Raw genomic sequence first — 25,658 nt, 5'->3', positions numbered from 1 at the left:
GATGCGGGACTCGATCCTGGGACTCCAGGATCATGACCTGAGCCGAAGGCAGTCGCTTAACCAACTGAGCCACCCAGGCCCCCCATAAATAAAATCTTAAAAAAAATAAGATTTATTTACTTATTTTAGAGAAAGAGAGAGAAGGTGCCCACAAGTGGAGGGAGGGGCAGAGGGAAAGAGAGAGAGAGAATCCTCAGGCAGACTCCCCACTCAGCGCAGAGCCCGATGCCAGGCTCAATCCCAGGACCCTGAGATCATGACCTGAGCTGAAATCAAGAGTCTGTGGCTTAACTGACTCAGCCACCCAGGCACCCAAGTATTGTGCATCTTCTGTTTATTTCACATATAATGAAAAAACACTTAAAAACTTTTCATAGTTTGGGAGCCTGGGTGGCTCAGTTGGTTAAGCAACTGCCTTTGGCTCAGGCTATGCTCCTGGAGTCCCGGGATCGAGTCCCACATCGGGCTCGCTGCTCAGCAGGGAGTCTGCTTCTCCCTCTGACCCTCTTCCCTCTTGTGCTCTCTATCTCTCATTCTCTCTCTCTCAAATAAATAAATAAAATCTTTAAAAAAAACTTTTCATAGTTTGAATTATATGAACACAATTTTATTTATAGTTTCCACATTGGAATACATATTATACAAAATAAAAGAATCGCATTGCGATTGCCCTCAAAGAGACTGAACTTAAGCAGAAATTAAAAGGTCAGTAAATAATGCATACACTCTTATTATGCTTGTCTGCGCTTGAACTGACTTTTGTGGTGCAGTTGCTAAACATTCGAATTGCTTAAATATTCATATACTAAGTCAATGCTTTTTTTTTTTAGGAATTAAAAAGTTCAATCCTACTTAGATTACTTAGATTCCAAGTATACATGTTAAACAAGTTATGAAACACAATTTTACATCCAAAATTGTGTTCCAGAGATGGTTTATTTATCTTTTTATCATATCAAGAGCAGTTATGTTTTTTGTTCATATTTTGAAAGAATAGTAGGTAATTTGCCAGTTAGGCTGTGAGTCACATGAGAGCAGATCAAAAAAAAAATGTATCTTATCCTGTTGTGAGATCAGTCTTACTGCTCTCTATTTTTCCCATGTCTAACACAGTATCTGAAAAAGTAGTTAGTAAATACTCCTGGTATGAATGATGTGATTGAATACATTTGAATGAATGAAGTAAATCTAATTCTCTCTTACTTTTTTTTTTCTTTTTTCCAGACTCCCAGGAAGGAAATTACAAGTCAGAAGTCAATAGTAAACCCAGGAAGGAAAGGACAGCTTTTACCAAAGAGCAAATCAGAGAACTTGAAGCAGAATTTGCCCATCATAATTATCTGACCAGACTGAGGCGATATGAGATAGCAGTGAATCTGGATCTCACTGAAAGACAGGTAAAGTTGGACATTGTTGTGATATGGTATTTTTAATTGTGTTGAGTCAACAGTCTTCTCTCACCATTTCTGAAATATTTAGATCTGTGGGTCTTAAATACCATTTGGAAGACAGGTGTTCTATTCCATGATGAAGTTTTGGCCCAGCAAAATGACAAAATTAAGGATAAAGATAGCAATGTTTTAAGGAAAACTACATTTATTCAGTTTAAGGAATCGTCCTTTATTCTGTAATTGTGTCCTTCCTATATATTTTGGTTTAAAAATAATTATTTCTTGTATATAATGATGGCATATAATGAACAATTTTGTTTGCTTGTATTTTAAAATCTTATTTTGGTATAATAGAAAGCTACAACCCCATGTTAGTTTCCTCTTGCTCAGGACAGGGTTTGCTATGTAACACATTAACCCCCAAACCTCAGTGACATAACAAAAAAGTTCACTATTTGCTCACTCTCCATACGAACTTTACAAGTCCAGCATTGCAGACAATCACTCACTCATGGACCCAGTCTGACTCTCTGGCATCTCGACACGTGGTGTCCTCAGTAACCACAGGAGGTAAGAAAGAGTTGGAGGTTCATGCATTGACCTTTAAATGTTTTCACCTGGAAATGACCCATGTCGCTTCCATTTATACTCTAAGGTCCGGAAGTCATCAGGGGTGCCACTTAAGTTCAAGGGGGCTGGGAAATGATGGGAGCAAGGGCATATAGATCATTGGTAAATATTTCCCAAATATTTTTGAAATTATATTGTTCTCAAAAATTTTAAATTCTGACATCGACTCACTTAGAGAACACTTTGAAATTATTGATGATCCGTGGACCCCAGTTGATAAAACCTAAAAAATGCCTTTTAATTAATTACATTTTAGGTCTTTCTTGGATTTTATTTGCTCCAGTAGTGCTTCCAGTGCATTCTTTTCATGGATTCTGATTTACCCTGGGAGAATCTAGCCTACGGATGGTGAACAGTTGCTAATCTTTGGAAAAACATTCCTGAAAGGCAAATCCAAACATCTTTATGGACAGTGCAGTTATGATTGGCACTCCTAGGACTGGAGTCTCATTTCCTCTCTCACTGTAGGCACCTTCTCCAGGGATCCCATCGGAACCAAAGAAATACCAACAGGGTGTGGACAAATGAATACTATCGTAGGAGAGCAAGTTATTTTATCCAATTTCTTAAATCATCTGCTTTCCTTCTTTTAATTTCTGGATTTCAGCTTTTGGTAGGATATTTCTGGGTAGTGGGAATATATCAAGGAACACTTTTATGTGGTTTTATTTATTGGCAGCTTATATTTTATTAAATATTATGGCTAGTGCCTAAGTTATGAAGCAAAACATTTTCCTTCCCTTGAACTTCACATACGAAGTTCCCTCCGTAAGTGTACAACATTTGGCATGCTGGAAAGGAGAGTCCAAAATCTACATTATTGGACATCTGTTTTATTTTCATTTTTTTAAAAACTGGGAGCAGATAAAGAAAAGAAGGGTGGGGAGGAATTACATGTTAATGTCCTTATATATATCAGTGAATTCTAGGAAATGCAAACATGTTTTATATGATACATAAAGGAAACAAACTAGGATTTGCTTCCAAGCTCCAGAAATAATGGGATGCAGTACTATACTCTTAGTCAAGAGAAAAGTGAAGATTCTGTGCTTGCTGTCCTGGGGATGGCTTTGGTTAACTGTGATTATCTGATGATAAGGCAGAGGTTTCACTTTTGGTTTAGAATAATTTATTTTTAGAAGCAATTCTAGAAATTTGGTCTGGGAATTTTTTAGGTATTTTGGATATGTATTTTTCTTCCTGAGTTGCCATTTATAGAAAATAATGATATACAATTTTAAGCAAAATTATATAGACACACACACACACACACACAATTTTAATCTTGTTTTTGTTTTTTAAAGGTCCCTTTTCTGTTTTGTATCAGTTAGCCTTTGCTATGTAACAAACCATTCAAAAATCTTAGTGGTTTTAACCAATAACCAACGTTCAGTTTGCTCACAATTTTGTGGGTCAGGGATTTTGACTGGGCTCAGTCGGATGGTTATACTGCTGGCCTTACCTAAATCCCTCATAGAGCTGTAGTCACCTGGTGGGTTTGAAGAGCTGGTTGGTCTAGATAGCCTCGGCTGGGACACTTGTCTCTGTTGTGTGTGGTTTCATCTTCTTCTAATAGGTTCCCTGGGACTTTTCAAATGGGGGTAGAAGCATTGCCAGAAGTAGAAGAAAAACTCCAAGGTACAAGGGCTTTCAAAGACTCTGCTTACCTCACATTTACTATGCCTCATTGTCTAAAGCAAGTCGTATGACCAAGCACAGTGTTGATGTAGAAGGGGACCATCTAAAGGAATGGATACACGGAAGGAAGGCAGCATTTGTTGGAGGCCATTATTGAAATGACCTAACTATAGCGTCATAGGGGAAAAAACAAACAAACAAAAATCCTTGAGATATAATTGGATTTTCAAAGAATTGAAATTTTGTATTGTGCATAAGATTTTTTTTATCCTATAAATCTTTATTTCCAATTTTGCAAGTTAATATGAAAAGGAGATTCATGTATGTGGAATCCAAATTCCCACAATCAAAATTAAGTCTTTAGAGGGCCACTATGTGTTAAGTAATAAAAAATTGAATTATTATGATAAAAATTTGAACAAAACGACTAGGTTTTCCCATTGGAATTGTGTATTCTTAGGCCAGTAACAAACTCCCTAAGGCACAAAATGGAAATTAAAACTACCTTCTCTTGCTTTTACTCAGGTTTATATGTCATAATGGGTATGAAAGGATTTCTAGCATAAACTATAAAACACAGTTGTCAGCCAAAGGGGGGAAATGTCTACCATTCAAGGTATAGTGAATTAATTATTTTGTAACACAAATATTTGTTGAGCTAGATGCTAGAAGTAAAACCTTGCTAAAATAAGCTAGACAAGTTTTTGCTAGAACATGGGAGAGGCAAAGATTGATGAAGTACTCACATCGTGATGAGTGTTGAATATCACAAGAGAGGAATGACAGGGTTGTGTGGGAGAATGTTCCTGATTCTGCCAGATTTCATTTTATTCCTAGACTTCTGTGTAAACTCAGTATCTTAAATTGAGTATCTGAAGGCTTTATTTATGTCTTCTGGGATGAATTTTACTATGCTAAGTTTATCAGGAAAATATTGTGTGCTGTCAGTCATCAATTTTACTCTTCTTAAAGGTCTGAAAGCATATTCCTCCCAGATGCAAGAGCTTTTGTCCCAGTGAGATATTTTCAGTTTATTTTCTCAAGCTTGGGCTTTTAAATTTATAAATATAGAATTATAAAATGAACCCATTTCATTCATCTTCTTTTAATTGTGACACAGCAATTCTATCACTTTGATTTTGCACTAATGCTATACCTACTTATCTGTGTAATCTATACCCTAACCCTATATATTCTTAAATAACACCCCTTGTTTAGGATTTCCTGATGTAAAATATTCTAATTATAGACATGTACTTTTTTCATTTCCATTCTGCAAGGTTTACCTTTCCATACTTTAAAATAACCTGAGACTTATATCTAACTCCATTTTTTACAGTGTTTTCCATAACTTTAATAGAATTTTCAATCTCCTAAAATATTTTTTCTTGACTTTGTAAAAGCTTTTCAAGACTCAAATGCAAAGGTAGAATTCATATGTGTATAATGTAAAAAGAAAAAATAAATATTAAATAATCTATAATAATTTATGGTAGAATTGTTTCACAGAAATAACTTTCTCCTAAATGAAAATTTAATTTATAATCAGAAGTAGTCTTTAGATATACTTTCATCTAGGAATTTTCTTTAATTGCCTATTAAATATGCCTATGTATAACTTATATGTTATTTGTACATACCCCTACTTTGTTTATATCATGAATCAACATACTTGCTACATTTTATTATAGGCCATGTACATGTCATTACAAAGACTTACTATAGAAAACAGATTTGCTAGGATGATTAGGTTTCCTTTAAGGAAAAAAGTAAGATTAAATCATTAAATATCACTCAGGACCTGAATTTTCAAATCCCTATCTGAAGAATAGTTCTGCAATTTTGCAAAGAACTCAGATTCTTAATGCTTGTGTCTCCCATAATGCAATGCCTTTACAGGTCAGGGAAGTCTATAATCCCCTTTGAACTCCATCTGGTCAAAGAAGAAGAAGAAGAAGAAAAAAAGAGGCTCATTCTGCAAAGTAATTCCACATTAGCACATAGGTATTAAAGAAAATTATGTTAAATAACAATAGAGATACTAGAGCGCAGTTGAGCTTCAAATATTTTTAATTACATAATGCTGTTGTGTGGAAGTTACCATTCTAGTATCTCCCAGCTTCTAACGTAGAGTTTCCATTTTACAACATATTCTTACATACCCTCCTCAATCAACAGCTAATAAGCCTCAGTTGGCAGAGCCACTTGGAATATTTTGAAGAGCCAGTTAGTCTAAAGACCCTCCTATCCCAAGGTATTTTTACATTTGACATGCTTATTCTGGCCTTTTCATCCATCCAGACACACTTGGAGAAAGCTGCTGCCAATTTTGTAATATCTCACAGTGGGAAGAAGAGAGAAGGCAGCTGCATGAAACTATAACAGGAGTGACAAAATGGACATTTTTATACAGCTAAAGCTGCCAGATATAGGAAGAATGGGAGAGATCCTTTCATTTCACAAAGCTAATCAAAGGTGCAATGTTGCAGATTTGTAAACCAGCAAAGATTACTGGAATAAACAGACCGAATTCATGGTCCCTCTGCCAAGATAAATGGAAAATCCCACCTACTTGGATCATATTCCATTAGTGGAAATGAGAGGGATTATGCTTTGTTTGTTACTCCTAAATCATTAAATGGCTCAATGCCAAGTATTTTCAAAATAGGCATCCGTTTTTTGGATCACTATGAAGGAGAATTTTCCATGGGCCAAATAAACAGTGGTTTTGTCTTTTGCTCATCAATTTACACAATCCCTGTCCTTTGAAAGTTTATTTCTATAAATTCATATGAATATTTGTAGTTATTTAGCTAATAAATTATTCTCCATGACCAGACATATTGTGTGTTTAAGGTAATTCAAGACTACCTCTGAAGCCAATGATGTTAGAATATTTCCTCATTTTCATTAGAGTAGTATTTAACAGTCACCTGAAGTCACAGTAAGATGTTTCTTTGCTTAAGTCATGGTGTGTCTGCTATTTTAAAAGATTAAACATGAGGGGTGCATGGGTGGCTCAGTCGGTTGGGCATTGACTCTTGGTTTTGGCAAAGGTCATGATCTCCGGGTAGTGGGTTAGAGCCCCTCCTGGCCTCGGGCTCTGTGTTCAGTGGGGAAGCCTGCTTGAGATTCTCCCTCTGCCCCTCCCCCTGCTCACTCTCTCTCAAAGAGATGAATAAAATCTTAAAAGAAATAAAAATAAAAATAAAAAAATAAAAGTTTAAACATGAGTTGACCCCTACTAGAAAAATGGTGGTTAGCATAAGGTGGAGGAGTTGATGGTGGTCTATGATGGAAGTTTCATTTTTTTTTTAAAGAAATGCATATGGCCAATGTAGAATCTTGACTTTTTTTTTTAAAGATTTACTTATTTATTTTAGAGAGAGAGTGCAAACAGGAGGAGGGGCAGAGGGAGAGGAAGAGAGAGAGAAAAAGAGAAACAGACTCCCCACTGAGCAGGGAGCCCGACTCGGGGATTGATCCCACAACCTCGAGATCACCACCCCAGCCAAAATCAACAATCGGAGGCTTAACCAACTGAGCCACCCAGGGGCCCTGAGACAATGTACAATCAAAAAGCAGATTCAGAACTATCTTACATACTACAAAACAAAGGCTATGAAATAAGAACAGTAATGTAAGACAATCAGTTATAAAGCAAGATCTATAAAGAAAAGTTCAATGATTTAACCCTCTCCTAAATCAATTTTTAGAAATATTACCTGTATAGTGTAGAAGGCTGAGAAATAAGCAATTGATTGATCTCTAATAATTTACAAATATAAATATCCAAACATGAAATAATGTAGAAAAAAATCTCAGAAAAATAAGGCCTTACCCTTATTTAAACAGCCTTGAGAATATATAACAAATAAATTTTTTAAATATTAGGTGGATAGAGATAGCAATATACAGTTATGTATCTATATATATATATACACATACACACACATATATACACAAACACATACACACACACACACATATACACACGCACACACATATACACACGCGCACATATATACACACACACATATATACACATACACACACATATATACACATACACACACATATACACATACACTCACATATATACACATACACACATATATACACACACATATATACACATACACACACATATAAACATACACTCACATATATACACATACACACATATATACACACACACATATATACACAAACACAGACATATATATGAATGTATGTGTATATATAGGTACATATCTGTATATTGCTATCTCTATCTCTATCTCTATCTCTATATATACAGACATACACACCTATAAAGTGAGCCTTTATTTTAGAAACTTTATTAAAATTTGCTCTACAGATTCTTGCTATGAGCATTCATCAAACTGATATAATGAAAGGATAAGGATAATTCTTTTTAATCTCAGAATTGCCACATTTTATTTCCCGATTTCTTCAAAAAGGAAACAAATATATTAATTGATACTTAATTAGTAAACCAACAATAACATTCTGAAACATAACATGCATTGTATCACACGATCACCATCTTATTTTATTTTTTTAAGATTTTATTCATTTATTTGTCAGAGAGAGAGCACAAGCAGTGGGGGAGCAGCAGGCAGAGGGAGAAGCAGGCTCCCCGCTGAGCAGGGAGCCCAATGCGGGACTCGATCCCAGGACCCTAGGATCGTGACCTGAGACAAAGGCAGTTGCTTAACTGACTGAGCCACACAGGGGCCCCTGGACAGTTTTGTTTTTTGTTTTGTTTTGTTTTTAAATTTTGGAACTTTTTCCAGATATTTAGCTTATTGACTATTCTTTGTGGTCAGTGCATTTGAATATGATAGTAATAATTACTATTACACTTTCTTAAAATAGTCCTAGGTCTAAGGAAGGATCCCTAAATCTAGTAAATGAAATGATGAGTGTAGTGAAGGCTCATATATATTATAATAATGAAGTTAAGCTTGTCTAGAAGTAATCAGAATATTAATTTCATTAGGTTGAACCATAGGAAGTTGCCTATTATTCTACTGTACTGATAAAAATAGTGTGTTCCTATGTTTCAACCACATACTTACATTTGATGGGTTTCACTTAATTAGATCATGACTAGAAGAGTCTGTTAGTCAAAATGGTATATACTGACTGTGATATGCTGCTAACTCTTGTTAAACATCATTCCAGAGACTAGGCAAAATGTTGAGAACAAAGGCCATCATTCTAGTTGATATATGAACAAAATAAGTATGGGTAGTGGCTCAGAATACACAAATTCTATGTATTAAAGTTTGCTAGTCAGGGTTTTTTTTAACACAATAAAAGATAAAGTTTCCTAATTTAGTTTTGGTGTGTCCACACAAATTTACTGAAGTCATATGTTCATACTATGCTTAGGTAACCAGTATTTCACTTAAAATAACTAAAAGGCACACCTATTTTTTTAATTGTGTAAGAAATAGCATTAGGGATAATGAATTTTCACTGTAAATTAGTATTATTGAAATAGGCCGTTTGAGTTGAATTTCCTTAGGTATGACAGAAAGGTATTATTGTAAGCACCCATTACTAGTGTGACATTTCTAAAAAGTCAAAAGGAATCACTCCTCTGAAAATTTTGCCCATCATGTGAATGACTACTTTGGTTGCATTTTTGGAAAGGAGAAGTGTGCTATTGGCTTGTAATTATACCCATGACATGATTTATTATGGAGAATTTCATTTGTTGCCTCAAAAAAGTTATTTTTTTTGAAATATATAATTTGCCTATGGCTCCCAGTAGCTAATGTGTATTCAGTTTGTTTAAAAATATGGAAAATAGTAAATATTTTATGACTACATTGGTGAGCCTAATTCTCAAGCATTCTAAATAGGAAAAAAAAAGAGGCTTCAAAACTGAAAATTATAGAGGTGAGGAAATGATTCATTGGTCATAAACATTGTGCTAAAATAGGGGATAATCATGAAAGGCAGCCCTCTATACAAGAATTCAGGCTTTCATCATGGAATATGTTGTAACACCCTTCATCCTCCTAAACACACACCCTGTACCTCCCAACCCCAAGTTGCACGGCTGTGGAAACAGCACAGTCAGCTGGTTGCTGCTTCCGTGCACTTCTTGAAAATAGCTAAGGGATTCCTTCTCTTAATCAGATATAAATCTATTCAGGCAGGAAGAGTATTTCTTTTCCGCATTTTTCATCCTTACCTTATGGAGCATTCTTGGTTCTAATCCTTCAGTTCAACTGCTGACTTTGCCACTGAATTACTTGGGTAAGTCTTTCTGGGGTCTGTTTACCTTGGCTTACGAGATAGCTGCCGTGACCAAATTTAATCACAGGGCATGTGATTAAATCTGCAAATTGTACTTATGAAATTATTCTTCGCATGTTTTCACGTGGTAAAGATGTGAATAAATATTTGTTAGATAATGTCTACAGTATTTCAAGTGCCCAGATACAGATGAAAACAAGAGTATTAAATCTACAAATTCCAGATGTTTAGAAACCTCTAGATACGTCACTGAAATATTCAGTTTTCGTCCAGATGTTTGGTGTTACAACTGTTTCTTCAAAAGACAGACATTTATGGTGTTATATAAATATGGGTTATGGCCTTATGTAGTCTAACATCCTATCAATCTGTTTGCCCCTGGTCATCTTAGGAAATTGCGTGGCAGTTGCAGATGCATGTTTCATTTGTGTTGTGAGTCCTAAAACGACAGGTATTATGGACTTTTATATGGAAGGCTGTAATGTGAATGACTAAATAAACTAAATAAAAAGATAAAACGAATGTTTGGCAAATGGCAGCAGTGATTATCACAGGACAAAATATGATTTCTAAATTCTGAAATATGTCATTCAAACAAATTAATCACAGCAAAAATCACTTGGCTGCTTTCTTCAGTAAAAACAGTCAAGATGTGAACAAATGATTTTCTGTTTATTTAAACAGTAGTTTGATCATCCAGGAAATGTAAATACTAAGGGATAACAAGTGAGACTTCTTCATACTAAGCAAATGTTCTGAAAATTAAGGTGTATAACTGAACAAAATATTCAGGAGGTTGTTATATATTTGTTACTTTTTAATATGAATATTTTTTTGAAAGCTATCTGTATGCGTAGATGTTAGGAGTCTATAAGGTTTGGTTCATACTGCTTTGACTTCATGAATAATAGTACTTTTCCATAACTCAAATTCTTGGGATAAAGAATTTTTATCTGAGTTGTTAATCATACTATGTAACAAAACAAAATGCACTTTATATGGAATCTTGCCTTAGATCCAAGCTTGAAAAAGGAAATATTTGTAAACAAAAACCTCATTTATCTAGCACTTTTCAGAGAAATTGTATACTAGAAACTGAAATTGCCTTTAGGACCCCCAAAATAATGAAAGTTCACAAAATTTATATATTATGCTCCAAGATGGACAGATTTGTTTTAATTATATGCAAAATGTTTGATGACCCAATTTCCTGGAACCTATGGTATTGCTCTAGGTTGCTAGGACAAAAATTTCGGATGCCAATAATATCAAAAGCATGAGATTCCCAGAGGAAAGAAATAATTCGCTATAATAATTATGTGGCAATATAGCCGTGTGGAACAGTGACCGTAGGGGTAGAGTTCTTTATGGTATCATGGACCATTGGGAGAGTCTCTTAATAGTGGATTAGCAATGATACCAACTAGAACAACAAACAGTTTAAGGATATTCTATAAAATATGAAGCTAATCTTTATATCAAAGGCTTTCATATACAGTCAGTAAACTGTTCCTTACATGTCTCTTTTCTTGACTCTGTATGTCTTGAGGGCAGGGACTTTGTCTTATTCATTTGTACATTCCCTTCCTCTAATCCCTCCCATTTTTGATCTAACACAGTAGCTGTTGCTAGACATTCCTAATATCAAGTATATGAATGAATAAATGGAGCTTGAAAGTCACCAAGGAAATGTGAGATTGATTTTACTCTGCCTAGTTTATAAATGCAGATTAATATATAAAATGCACATGTAAACTTTAATCAAAATAAATAGCATATTTATTTTTTAAAAATGAAGTGTCAGGCATTTGAATGATTATACTTTAGCTAACTTATAAACAAAACAAAAAGCTGTTTTTTCCAATTCAACCAATGAAGCTGGATTATAAAATGATACTAAATTAAACTATAGTTTGTTTATTTATAAAACTTTGGTATTAATTTTCTAGTGGAAATATTGATTTATAATCTGGGATTACTTTTATAAATTTGTTTTTAATACTGTGATGCTAGTAGAAAAACATATGCTTTTCCCTAAAATCTTTCTCATTTCAATTAACCTCAATATTTTATAGTATATTTGAAAATAAATCTGGACACACTGACTTTTGATATTTTTCTGTTTTTATAATATGTATCCATCATGTATTTGTTGCTGTTTTTTGTTCTAATTTCATGGAATTCTGGTATCAGATACGTAATTTAATCTCTAAAGAAAAATAGTATATAATTACTGTATAATTATCAAATGCTTTCACATCCATATACATGTGTGTGTCTTTATGTATTCATATATCCATACATGTACGTAGGCATATATAGCTACCATTGAAAATTATGAAAGCCTTTTCTTAGTCTGTTAAAAAAAAAGTTAAGTGGCAAATTTTCACATGGTCACAGAAAACAACACAAAATAGCCTATACAACTTCTAAAATCAATACCATATTCTTAACATTTTTCTCATTTAGAATTGCACATAACAGGTTTTATACTGTTATTATAGAATTACTGTACCCCTTCTCCCAGAAAAGGAAATAAGTGTAGATTTTAAAAGAAATCTATTCCTCCCATTTTCTGCTAAGATTATTTTGACTGAATATTTCAGCTCTTGGTGACAATGATGATGATGTGTTTCTTCCATCTGGAATTGTCCATGGAGAAAATGTCCCTATGGAGAATCTTGAAAGGCTCATTATTCCAATATTACAAATATGAAAATTGGGGTAGAGAGAAGTATAATTTTCTCAAATTTACACAGAAACTCAGAAGTGAAGCCAGGAGTAGAACCCAACTCATGTGGAAAAGATCTAATGCAACATGCAATGTCAAGCTTGCAAAGTAATTAAATTGAGTAGTATAATTACCTAAATTATAGTACAGGAAATAGTGTCATATTTACGAACCTAATTATATCAAGTGGGAGAATTACATGAATGATAGTAATCATATGGATGGAGTTCACATACTTTATATGCTTTACTTCTCTATTCTAAATACTTAAAAAGTAGGAGTTTGAAATATAACAGGAACAACAACAACAAAAGGCCCATCTGAATCCAAACCACCCCCAGGTTTAAATTCTGGCACCCCATTTTCCCCTCTGTGTAATCTTAAACAAGTTACTTAACCTTTGAGTCTCAACTTCCTCATCTATAAAATCGGAATAATATTAAAGGTATCTGGAAAAAATCATGACTATTAGAAATAGTTCATAAACAACACCTATAGTATAGTTGCCTAGCCTTAAATAGGTATATAATAAAAGATAACTACTGATCGTTTCATTATTAAGTAACAGTAACACATGAACACCCATCAGCTAGTTTTTGTTGTTGTTGTTTTTAAAGTTCACTTATTTATTTTTTAGTAATCTCTACTCTCAACATGGGGCTCGAACTCACAACCCCGAGATCAAGAGTCACATGCTCCACTGACTGAGGTAGCCATGCAGCCCAATCAGCTAGTTTTTAACCAATCTTCTTTTATTACATTTTCTGAGTTTTTAATCAATCTTTTTCAAGATTTTCTTATTTTTTTAAATTGTCAAATGGATTAATATATATTAGAGTAATGTATATTTATAAGAGTTCAATTATGGCCTCATAGGCCAATGAAAATCCAGAGTTGAGAAATGTCTCATTTATTTATTTATTTATTTATTTATTTATTTATTTATTTATTTATTTATTTATTTTTGATGCAAACATCTGAGGAAACTGTACTACTTTTGATGGAGTATTGTGATTTGAAGACCACTAAAATAAATACATTTTTGGAAATTTAGTAGATTTCTCTTCACCTTCTCTTTAGCACTGTGCATTTACAGAAATTGATACTGGTTTTTAAATGAAAATGGAGGATATTCAAAATATTCCTGAAGTAGACCAAACAGAACTATTTCTACCAGATATAAAGACTTACTATGAAATTTAATAATTAAGAGTGTGATTTTGTCATAGAGTTAGAAAAATTGAGTGCATCAATGTAAAGCTGTACATACATGGAAACTTGATTTATGATGGAGTTGAAATAGTGATCACTGGAAAAATGGTGGACTCTTTAATAGTTTGGGGCAACTTGTTTTACAAATGGAATAAAGAAAATTTAGATCTTTTTTTTAATTTCATGAATTATTTCATGAATTAAGCACTTCAATTTGAAATGCAAACCTTAAAACTCTTAGAAGAAGACATAGAAGAATATCTTAATGACCTTGGGAGAAAGAGGGTTCTTAATGAAGACATCAAAGTGATAGGTGCTTGGGTGGCTCAGTTGGTTAAGCAACTGCCTTTGGCTCTGGTCATGATCTTCGAGTCCCGGGATCGAGTCCCGCATCGGGTTCCCTGCTCAGCAGGGAGTCTGCCTCTCCCTCTGATCCTCTTCCCTTTCGTGCTCTCTCTCTCTCATTCTCTCTCTCAAATAAATAAGTAAAATCTTTAAAAAAAAGTGATAGCAATTAATAAGTTTGAGTATATTAAATTTTAGGGTTTCCAATCATCAAAAGGCACTTTAAGGAAAGGAAAAAGACTATAAATTGAGAGAATATAGTAGCAGCCATATAAGTGCAAAGCATGAATTTAGCATTCAGAACATTTTCTAGAAGTCTGTAAAGAAAACCTTAAAAAAAATTCAATGCAAACAGGACATACAGAGGCATTTCACAAAAGAAGATTTAAGCATCATTTTAAAGATGTTTTACTTCAGGGATGCCTGGGTCACTCAGTTGGTTAAGTGGCTGCCTTTGGCTCAGGTCACGTTCCCGGGGTCCTGGGATCAAGCCCCACCTCTGGCTCCCTGCTCAGCCGGTAGCCTGCTTCTCCCTCTCCCTCTGCTGCTCCCCCTGCGTGTGCTTTCTCTCTCAAATAAATAAATAAAAATCTTTTTTTAAAAAGATATTTTACTTCATTAGTAATCAGGAAATGCAAAGTAGGAACATGGTAAGGTAACATTTTTAGACACATTGGAAAAAAATTGGTTACTCCAAATAACTCCAAATGTTGATGTAGATGTGGATCAATAACAACTCTTACACACTGGACTGTATGTATGTATGTGGGGGGTAAATTGATGCAGCTTTGGAAAACAGTTTTTCTATATTATCATGTTAAGTTGAATGTTCACGTACTCTGTGACCCATTGATGCAATCCCTGGATATACACTCAGAGAAGTTCTATCATATTTTATCAGAACACAAATGTGAGAATGTTTATAGCAGCATCATTTATAAAAGGGGGAAAAAAAGAATTCAAGTGCCCACAGACAGAAGAATGGATAAACTGTGGTATATTCAGACAATTGAATAGTATATGATCATAAAGAATGAATGATTGAAGTCTCTTGAATCAACATGGATAGGTCAAGAAGACTGTAGTTAGACATTCCATTTTGATAAGCCTAAAAGACAAGCAAAAGTAAACAGTACTTTTTCAGGTTACATGTGCACAAACTGTTGTCTGTGTTTGCTTGTTTTATATAAAGGCTTAGAGTTGATAAGCACAAAATTCAGGCTTGTGGTAACCTTGAGTGGAGTAGACAGATCAATGCAACGTAAAAGGACCCCTTAGTTTGATAAGAATATACAATGATGAGAAATACAATGTGAAAGGAACATAAAGTTCCTCCAAAACAAGAAGATGAACTGATGCCAATTTTATTCTGGTTCTGAAAATAAATGGTCATTTAATGCTTATTTATTTATTTTTTTGTTTTATTATATACACTTTAGTGTATTAGGCAAATTCAATTAAATTTTAGAAGGAAAACATGTCTATAAAGCTTAAGTGAAAAAAATATATATATATAGTTGGAAATACATAGTTTCTGAGGTGAACTCACACCGAAGTTGTGTGGTCATATAAAGCTTTGTGAATGCAATGGCACAGAATGGTCCTTCAAGATGTAGTTTCCCCAATAGCTGAGTATGTTTTAAATTGGTTCAGGTATTGACAGCTAGATGTCAAGTCAAAGAACTTGAGAGGAAGAAATGTTTGGCCAAGATAATTATTAAAATGTTAGCTGATCTTCATAGAAACTCTTTATAAAGCCAAGTACCTTTGAGCAACACAAAATGACAGAGTTCTTTCCCATCTATTCTTTTTATATTGCAAGTCGTAAAATATGAAATATAGTACTTTGTATGCGTCTTCTGAAAGTTTAAATCACTATCATAAATATGGAATCTGGTTAAATTCAGTGCTGGTTTATTTTCATATTCACTCCTTCACAGTGTCCTTGCCTAAGTCTTCGAGGGGTTATTTGTACATTGGCGACCCAAAAGGAGGAGGAAAAAATGCCATTTCATTTTCTTTTTTTCTTTATTTTATTTGTTCCCTTTCTTCGTTAAAGGTGAAAGTCTGGTTCCAGAACAGGCGAATGAAATGGAAGAGAGTAAAAGGAGGACAGCAGGGAGCTGCCGCTCGAGAAAAGGAACTGGTGAATGTGAAAAAAGGAACACTTCTCCCTTCGGAGCTCTCGGGGATTGGTGCAGCCACCCTCCAGCAGACAGGGGACTCTCTAGCGAATGAAGACAGCCACGACAGTGACCACAGCTCAGAGCACGCACACTTATGATGCACAGCGAGGCTCAGCTCCCTTCTCAGGAAAGAAATGGTGTGATGGCAAGCCTTACTCAAACATCGTTTACACAGAGAGTGGACTATGACAGTGATTTTTTAATATTATTAAATTCAGCCATCTCCAGTCTGTTTTTCATTTTCTGATTTATAGAGGGTTTACACTAAGTGCCGCTTATGAAAGATGCTTCCTCAGTGAAGATGGAGGTGAACTTGCTTTGACTATTCCAGATATGTTGGTCGTGTGTGTGACAGTAAGCAGGTATGTTTGCTTTTGCTTGCACTGAAAATTAAATTGCTATCAAGAGCAAACTTTGAGACATTTTAATTCAAGATGCCTCCAGAGTGAAGATGCAGAAGATGAACTTGCTTTGAACATTCCAGATGTACGAGGTCATGTGTATGACAGTGGGCAGGTATTTGCTTTTGCTTGCACTGACAATTAAATTGCTATCAAGAATAAACCATGAAACATTTTATCCTGAATAGCCACAGTGCCTGAAATCACTCTTAAGTGGATAAAAAATGTATTTTAACTCTGTATATATTACCCTTAAGTCATTTTCCTGTCTTCACTAAGTTTAGCGATGCATTCATATTAGCTGATGAAAACAGGCACTCACGATGACAACCAGAACCAGCTTCCTGTCTGTTTATACACTTTGTCATCCCAGAAACAATCAGCACGTGCTTACTTGTGTTCAAGTAGAGGAAAATACATTAGCGTCTGATAGGACATATTCTTGTACCACAGACAAAACAAATCTTATGTTGCATTTTCTATCAACTGCTGCTAATACATTATTATAAAACTTAACTAGCTCCTCAATTCTTCCTATCTTATAGCTTGACAAAATTTTAGGATCATAGGCAAATCAGTTAACTTACAGAAAGAGCTTTGTTTGACAGATTTTGTCTGATTTTATTTCTTTAAAATGCTAGCTGTTATATGATTTAATTAACAAGAAAAAGGTTTCCCCTTGATTGGTGATGGCATTAGACAAGTTGCAAAGCAAAATTGATTCCTCAAGTTGGTAGAAGATAAAATTCTGAATGTCTTCAAATGAGATTCAGTAAAAACATTATTTTTTTCATATATGATGTATTCATGCAGAACAACAATCTTTGTATTTTGTAAAAAAAAAAGTGTTTAATAAATGATCCTTTGTAAATAATTTTGGTTTCCATGCTGTGATTTCCTAAATTTTTACAGGTTTTAATGTAAATACTTAAAGTCTCAAATTCATCTGCACTTGTGTATATCCAGATGATCGTAATAAATGAATCATCTACACTTTTTCTCTGGTTTCTGAATTTTTTAACTATGAAAAAAAACACAAATCCTTGGGTAATCAAAGAGCATCTAAGAGTACATATGTATTAAGCCATTTTCCTGATTTGAAGAATATGTCAAATAGATTTTTGTGTGTGTTTTATGAAATTGAAAATAAAAGGAGAAAAAGTAATATTATTTGCCACGATGAGGTAAGGGGAACAGTTATACATTTTGAAACTTATAATAGATATGAATCCATTGATTGTTCCTAAGTTAAAACATCCAGAGTTTTTGATGTGAAAATAAGCTAAATAGGCTAATCCAAATTCTCAGTCCTAATGGACATTACCAATGTAAGAAGTTAAGGATTATACTAATGTATTTTGTTTCGTGCATGGTTGCACATGCATTAGATATCTAAGTCCTACTGATAACTTTATAACACTTTTTCATTTGTTCCATATTGTAACCTAAAATGTTTAGAAATACCCAGAAGCTCCCTCTCCCCCCTAAGTAATTCAAAATAGAAATAGAGAAAACTAATCAGTAAAAATTTCCAAAACCTCATTATTTAATTTCATTTGCTTTAGAATGGTGAGACTGACCAAAAAAAAAAAAAGAGAGAGATTTGAATGATCTCAATTTACTTAGTCTAGCATGATAGAGTATTCAAGAAATTTAAAAAATTAGATTGTTTATATCACTTTTTTTCCTTTGTGTAATAAATTTTATCACAGCAGTTAGCAACATTTCTAAATTAACTTTGGGGGTGAAAACCATTTACACTGACACCTTCCAGGCATAAAATAAACACTCTTCTATCAATCACTTGAATGAATACAAAGTATATTTGTACTGATGACATCTACTTGGGTGGACTGACTTTCTTTATTATAAGATTTAAATTCAAAACATCTTGACAAATTGGAGAAGTGGGAAGATATAAATCAAACTGAGTTCAATAGGGACAAAGTGGAGGATAATTCATTGTGGCAGGAAAATAATTTCCAGAAATAAGAGGAAAAAACTGCTTAGGAGTAGCTAAAGAGAGAGCTAAGGGTTGTGGCCAAAGAGAAAGATATAAGAATTACAATTTTGTATGATAAATGAAGTAGGAAAAAGTGATTCTGAATAGATATGACAGGAAATGTGAGGCATTTGTATTGCGGACTTTATTAGAGAGTTGTGAGCTCTTCTAAAATGATGTAATGAAATTTGACTCCAGAGACCATGAAGAATCACTCGGCAAGGAAGGACCACTGGCTGACCAAAAGGGGGCATCATTTTATTCATAATAGATTAAAATGATCACCATATTAGATGCTGGAACATGTTAGCACAATGATAACACATCAACAAGTAAACAAGCAGGCTAGATTAATTTTAATTAGAACTTGCTATCTTTCTGGAGTATTTGTGTATTCTTCTATCTAAAAAGTGGTACACAGGTTTGCTAGATAATACCTTAACATCATTCTAGAATTAAAATCCTCTGAGGAAATTTAAGGTATTCTTATGTACTATCAAGTTTAATTTACTCCAGATATGGCAAAATCTGAAAGAATTCTACTTGTTTTTATTCTACACTAGGACCCTGGCTTGCTGTGGTATCTTTTCACATAATGCCCTTTTCATGTATTTCCGGCTCAGAACTTGTAGCTCTGGGGAAATTTGTAATAGCATGAAAGCAACTTTCTCTGAAAATAGTATGGAATCATGGTGAGAGCGATTTTTCCAGCAGGATTCAGAAGGATGAACACTACAAAGTTTTTCCAAAAGCTGATCCACATATTTTTAACTCATTATTAACATGACCCCAATTACCCCTCATTTCCCATATTTACCTAGGGTCGTCAGCATATGTTTTCCCTTTCAGAGACCGAAGACCTAAGTCCCACACCCCTCCTTTTTTAAAAAGAACTACATGCACTTAAAATAACACCAACACAGTTTTAATACACTCCTGAATGGTTACATAAAATAAATGTAGTAATGACTCGTAAAATTCAATAACAGCTTTTCTTAGGATAATGGGATGTGATTAAAGGGCAGATAGAAAAAGTAAATTAAAAGAATAAATATTTTATGTTTTTAATGCTACTGGTTTCCAATAACCTTTCAAAAAATTACTAGCATAATTATAATGGCAAATGCTAATTTTCTTCTTAGGGAAGTTTAGAGGAAACTATGGAACTAAAATAAAATCAGTAGCAAGACAGTAGAGTATCAGGTTAGTGACTAGAAATATTTCCTATAATATGTTTTCACCTTAATTTCTAAATATACTTAGGCTGATGATTTTTAAGAATAAGTCACTTATAAGTCACTTATGCCATGACTTATTTTCTAATAAATTTCTAATAAAATGTCATTAAGAAAATTCAGTTAATATTTGAGGTCAGTGGTAGGTAGATTACAATGCCATCAAGCATGAATACTTAATTGGTGTAGTTCTTTGAACCATTTGGGGAATACTGTAATTATATTTTCTTGGCAGCTCCTTTTGTTTTATTTTTTCAGTAAAATGCAATCTATAAATAAAGATAAATTCATAGCTATTTAGAACTTAATATTTAGTTTGATACTCAAAACATTCCAAGTCATATATGCATATTAGGAATCTGCAGCATTGATTTGCAAGAACAAAGTGTTATAGGAGTATTTATAAAAGTTTTATAAAAGTGGGGTTTCTCATTATGTTTCCCTGTTTCCTACCTAAAGCTGACCAGAATATTGAAGAACAGCCCTTCTCATGGATACCCCAACATTTCTGCTTTCAGTTCTTGCAAAATAATGCTAGAGGTAGTAGACAAAGGAATAAAGTGACTCCAGAAAAAAGATCTGCAAACCTATAAATACACATTTCAGGATTTAAATATGGTTTTTCTTTAGGTAATTCTCTATTATATATTTTTATAATATTCTCATCTTAACATTTAAAATAGTTAAATATTTTAAGGGTACAGTTTTTCTTTTGTATCTTATTTTTCCCCTCAATAGCTTTTATTCAAATCCAGTTTCAAAGCACAGAAAAGAAAACAAGCAAGAAAAATTTTCATTGTATCAAAATGTATCCAACTAGCTCAGTAAATTCCCATTAAAATATTGTTTACTATTGCTAAAGATGGTTTCCAGGGGCACTTGGGTGGCTCGGTCAGTTAAGCTTCCAACTCTTGATTTCCGCTCAGGTCATGGTCTTAGGGTCCTGAAATTGAGCCCCATATCTGGCTTCCTGCTCAGCAGGAAGTCTGCTTGAGAGTCTCTCTCTCCCTCCACCCCTCCCCCCTCTCTTGTGTGTGCACACTCTCCCTCTCTCTCAAACAAATAAATAAATAATAAAATCTTTTAAAAAAATTTCATTTCCAGAAAAAAAACTTCCAAAAAGAATGAACTTGCAAGTATAAATTATTATCACATCCACTTCATATAAAGAGTGATACAGTGATTTGAGTAAATAGTAATATCAAGTTTGGGCTGTACTTCATTTTCTGTCCATTATGAACAAATGAACTGCTGTAAACAGATTTAAATGGAAAAGAAATCACATGGCTTAGGAATAATTACACTACCCTAAAATTATTTAAACATAGATTGTGTTTTTTCACATGTGTGATATTGATAGTTGAAAACATTAAATATTATGTTTTTATGTATAGTACAAATGTTAATTTTGAAAATATATCACTACTTGCCCAGTTTGATGAAATGTCACACCTACATTACATATTTAAAATCAAACTACTAATGCTGGTAAATTATTTGCATGGCTTTCACTTTCTTGAGGGCACGGTTTAATTTTCTTTGGATTTGCCAACATTGTATTGTACGTTAATATTCTGATATTACAGAATTAGTACAGTAGGTCCCCCTTATGCGGTTTTGCTTTCCGCAGTTTCCAGAACATCCCGGCAGCTTCGGGTCTGGAAGCAGATGATCCTCCTTCTGACGAATCATCAGAAGGTCAATAGTAGCCTAACTTTACCTCAGAGTGCCTACGTCACTCACCCTGCTTGTCTCGTCACATCAGCGTTTTATCATCTCACAACATGGCAAGAAGGGTGAGTACACTATAAGATATTTTGAGAGACACTACATTCACATAACTTTTATTACAGTATACTGTTAAAATTGTTCTATTTTATTATTACTTAGTGTTGTTAATCGCTTGTCAGGCTTAACTGGAGGTTGAAAGTCACCATAGTTGCCTATGCGTAGGAAGAAACATAGTATGTATGTATAGGGTTTGATAGGATCAGTCGCAGTTTCAGACGTTTACTGGGTGTCTTGGAATGCAGCCCCTGTGGCTAAAGGGAGACGTCTGTAAATAAAAGAACTTGTTCAAAATAATTTTACCTTAAATTTTCTTTCTTTCTTTCTCTCTCTCTCTCTCTCCTTTTTTTTTAAAGATTTTATTTATCTGACAGAGAGAGACACAGTGAGAGAGGGAACACAGGCAGGGGGAGTGGGAGAGGGAGAAGGAAGCGCTCCTGAGCAGGGAGCCCGATGCGGGGCTCGATCCCAGGACCCTGGGATCATCTGAGCCGAAGGCAGATGCTTAACAACTGAGCCACCCAGGTGCCCCTACCTTAAATTTACTTTAAATGATTTTTCCAGATTACCTTAGCAAATATTTGGTTAATGTCAATTCAATTCACTAATTCAGTCAACAAATATTTGCATACTCTGCTCCATCATTTTATTTACAGCGTTACTGATTTTTGTTAGCATATTAACCTTAAATCACATTTGGATTGATGGCGTATTCAGCATTTTTGTGTACTTATTCCATCCACTTCCATTTGGTCAGTGCAGAAACTCACTTATAGCCCCTGAGTGCTGGGTAGGGGCGGACACAGCCGCACCTGGATCATCTTTAAGAGAGGGAGCACTTCACAAAGCCTGGCTGACATTTATGACCCACCATTTCTGTGTTTTCAACTGTCATTTTATTTCTGCCAGCAGATTTTCAAGGTACTGTGGCAAAATCAGTGATTCTGATCATTTACACTCCATATTTGGAAATTTATTTTGATCATTGATGTAGGAAGCAAAGGCAAAAGAAAAATTTCCTTCCTACTTAATGCCCTACTGACAAGTCCTTGAAACAGGCCGACTGACAGTCCTCTAGGAACTCAGCTGCCTCAATGTTAATACCTTGCTAAGAGCAAGACGCAATCTTAGCCCTCCTCCCAGGATCCTGTTAGTCTACTCTACCATATAAAAATTCCTTTGGAAAATAGCTTTATCTCTCTCCCCCAAGATACGTGTTGGCAATCATCCCCCAAGCATATGACCCACCGATATACATCGGAAGGGTCTCATGCCTCAGGGTTTATTAAACAGTAATAAATGACCTTTTCCCAACAATAGTTAGCCCTGTCAAGGTCCTGGAAACCTTACTTCCAAAATTTCTTAGAGACTTACTCTATCCCTAACCCTTCCCAACTTGACAGTATATCATGGGCCGCTCCTCTTGACCGTGGGGCACCTCTTTCTGTCCACGGGTTCTGTCCCTGTGCTTTAGTAAAATCACCTTTTTGCCCCAAAGATGTTTCAAGAGTTCTTTCTTGGCCATTGGCTTCAAACCCTAACATCTTTCCTACATCACTAGTCATTATTTTATTGCTGTTTCTTTGAAAATACATATATTTTAAAAGTTTGTTAGACTACTACATGGAATTTTACTAGATCATAAAGTTTCTTGTAAGTCATTCTTTTAGAAATTTGAGTACCTCTAGTTTTCTGTGTCATTCTTACTAATCAATTTTATAAAAAATAATTTTAAAGATGTTCAAAATAATTTTGATGAACATGTTCCAGGTTAAAGAAAGGTCATCTGCAGTTAAAAAAATAATAATTTCATGAAATTGTCAAACAGTGATTCTTTGTCAAACAACATTTGACATTGTAGGTGGTTCCCTGGGCGGGAGGACAGAAGAATTGGTCTTGTACAGAGCCCACTTAAACCTTTAGGGAATCCTGACTCATGAAAATAGCTGTCTTCCTTGTTTCCTTTCTTTCTTTTTTTTTTTTTTTTTTTTTATTTTATTTTATTTATTCATGAGAGAGAGAGAAGCAGAGGGAGAAGCAGGCTCCCAAGGAGCAGGGAGCCCGATGCGGGACTCGATCCCAGGACCCCGGGATCATGACCTGAGCCGAAGGCAGACGCTTAACCATCTGAGCCACCCAGGCGCCCTCCTTGTTTCCTTTCTTCTGCTGTAATCAGTTCTTCACATGGAAGGAACCAGAGTGGTTCCTTTAAAATGCAAATCAGATTAATAAGCGGTTCATGGTGACTTTGCAAATGTAACACTTCGGGTGAAAGCTGTTGTCCATAATGAAACACTTGTAGAGATTTTAAAAAGGCAGTCAGATCATGTCCCTCCTTTATGCAAAACACTCTAGCAGCTTAGAATAAACATCAAAACCCTTACCTGGGCTTCAAAACAGTCAGATCACACCACAAACTGGTGACCCCTCTTGTCTGCCAATACTTCCTCTGCATGGCCTCAGCTCCCATCACTCTTGCTTCCTGCTGAGTACCCTTGGCCATGCTGAGTACTCTTCTCATTTAGGTCTTGCATTCCCTGGTCCCTCTGCCTGGAATGCTTTTCCATCACATATATTTTGGACTTATTCCCTCATTTCTTTTAGGTCTCTACTTCCTCTTAGGCAACCCTTGATCTTCTTAAATAAGATGGCACTAGTTGTCACATTCTACCCCTTTAAGTAATACTGTTTTTTTCTCGTTAGCTTTAGGTAACTTTCTTCTTAGCTCCTCCGTTTATTGATTTCAGGCTTCATGAGAGCAGGAACTTTGCTGTCTTCATTGCTGTGTCTCTAACATCTTGAACGGTCCCTGTATACCCCACCACCAGCCTCTATCTTGAATTTTTGTGAATTAGAAAAGGGCACTCCTGCCTCAAAATATTAGGATGCTAACACCTGGTGACCATAGCGATCATTGTAAAACTATATGGTTATTGTGAGACGAAGGACACCCCCTGGAGATATGCAGTGCATAATATGCGCAGTTGTGAACACTGACTCTGCTCTTGACAGGTTGTACCAATCAGTAAATATTTGTTGAATAAATCTCTTCAAAGAAATACCTGTAAATCTCAATTACCTGGAAAATGTAGCTCTGAAACATGTTTTTAATGGCCATTTTCAGGGTGTCACAAGCCAAAACAAGTTTGGTTGTAGTCTTTGAAATTGCGCAAAAAATGTATCAAGTCAGATGAGACTAAATAGAAAAGTTAAGGAGAATAGGCTTTAACAGATGTTCATTTATGGTTTGAGAGAAAAGGGAAATTTTTCCTTTTGCTCAGATGTCTGTCTTGAAATTCTCACAATTTTTTGCAGACACTTTGGCTGGCTTCCAAACATACATTGTTGCTTGTCTGGTATGAGGAATGCCATCTGTGCAGTATGGAAGTCCTTTTTCAGAAATGGACTGCTAATTATGCAGGTGCTGCTAAAATGAAATCAGGTGTCAAGCTTACAGTGCTCTAAAATGACTATGTTTCGCTGAAAAAGAATGGCATAATATTGTAAACTGGAATTTAAGCATGGCATATAAGCATTCCATCTTGGGGGTGTTGCAAAGGTCAGATTGCATAGCAAAATTTTAAGGTTTTCAAACTACTTCTACCATCAATAGTGAGATAAAGTTTTACATTAAGTCAGTGATATAGGCTACATCAAAGTTATGTTTCCTACTAAAATATCTTCCCAGTTATTTTTTCTGAAAAGTCCATGAAAGAGAAACAGTGAGATGAAAAGTATAGCCACCAATTCCAAAATACATAAAGTAATTTTGCAAAATTAGTCAAAATTAGGTTTAAATAATTATTAAATGGAACCCATTTAT

The 25,658-nt window shown here is 34.7% G+C and overlaps 2 protein-coding genes across 2 annotated transcripts in view; both read left to right on the top strand.

Moving 5' to 3' along the window:
• MEOX2 (mesenchyme homeobox 2) overlaps positions 1–17,684 on the top strand; it is a 71,290-nt gene extending 53,606 nt beyond the window's left edge. The window contains exons 2-3 of the mRNA XM_027573982.2: positions 1,225–1,397; positions 16,283–17,684. Of these exons, the coding sequence (XP_027429783.1) occupies positions 1,225–1,397; positions 16,283–16,507 (398 nt within the window). The 3' untranslated portion in view covers positions 16,508–17,684. The remainder of the gene's footprint in view (positions 1–1,224; positions 1,398–16,282) is intronic.
• A 4,115-nt stretch (positions 17,685–21,799) lies between these two features.
• The window catches only part of AGMO (alkylglycerol monooxygenase), a 390,408-nt gene continuing 386,549 nt past the window's right edge, over positions 21,800–25,658 (top strand). The window contains exon 1 of the mRNA XM_027573869.1: positions 21,800–21,843. The gene's annotated coding sequence lies outside the window, so the exon portion shown is untranslated. The remainder of the gene's footprint in view (positions 21,844–25,658) is intronic.

The sequence above is a fragment of the Zalophus californianus genome, chromosome 12, assembly GCF_009762305.2.
Source record: "Zalophus californianus isolate mZalCal1 chromosome 12, mZalCal1.pri.v2, whole genome shotgun sequence".
In the NCBI taxonomy this organism is placed as follows: Eukaryota; Metazoa; Chordata; class Mammalia; order Carnivora; family Otariidae; genus Zalophus; species Zalophus californianus.
Note: the sequence above shows the minus strand (reverse complement) of the source record. Positions and strands in the feature narration are given on the sequence as shown.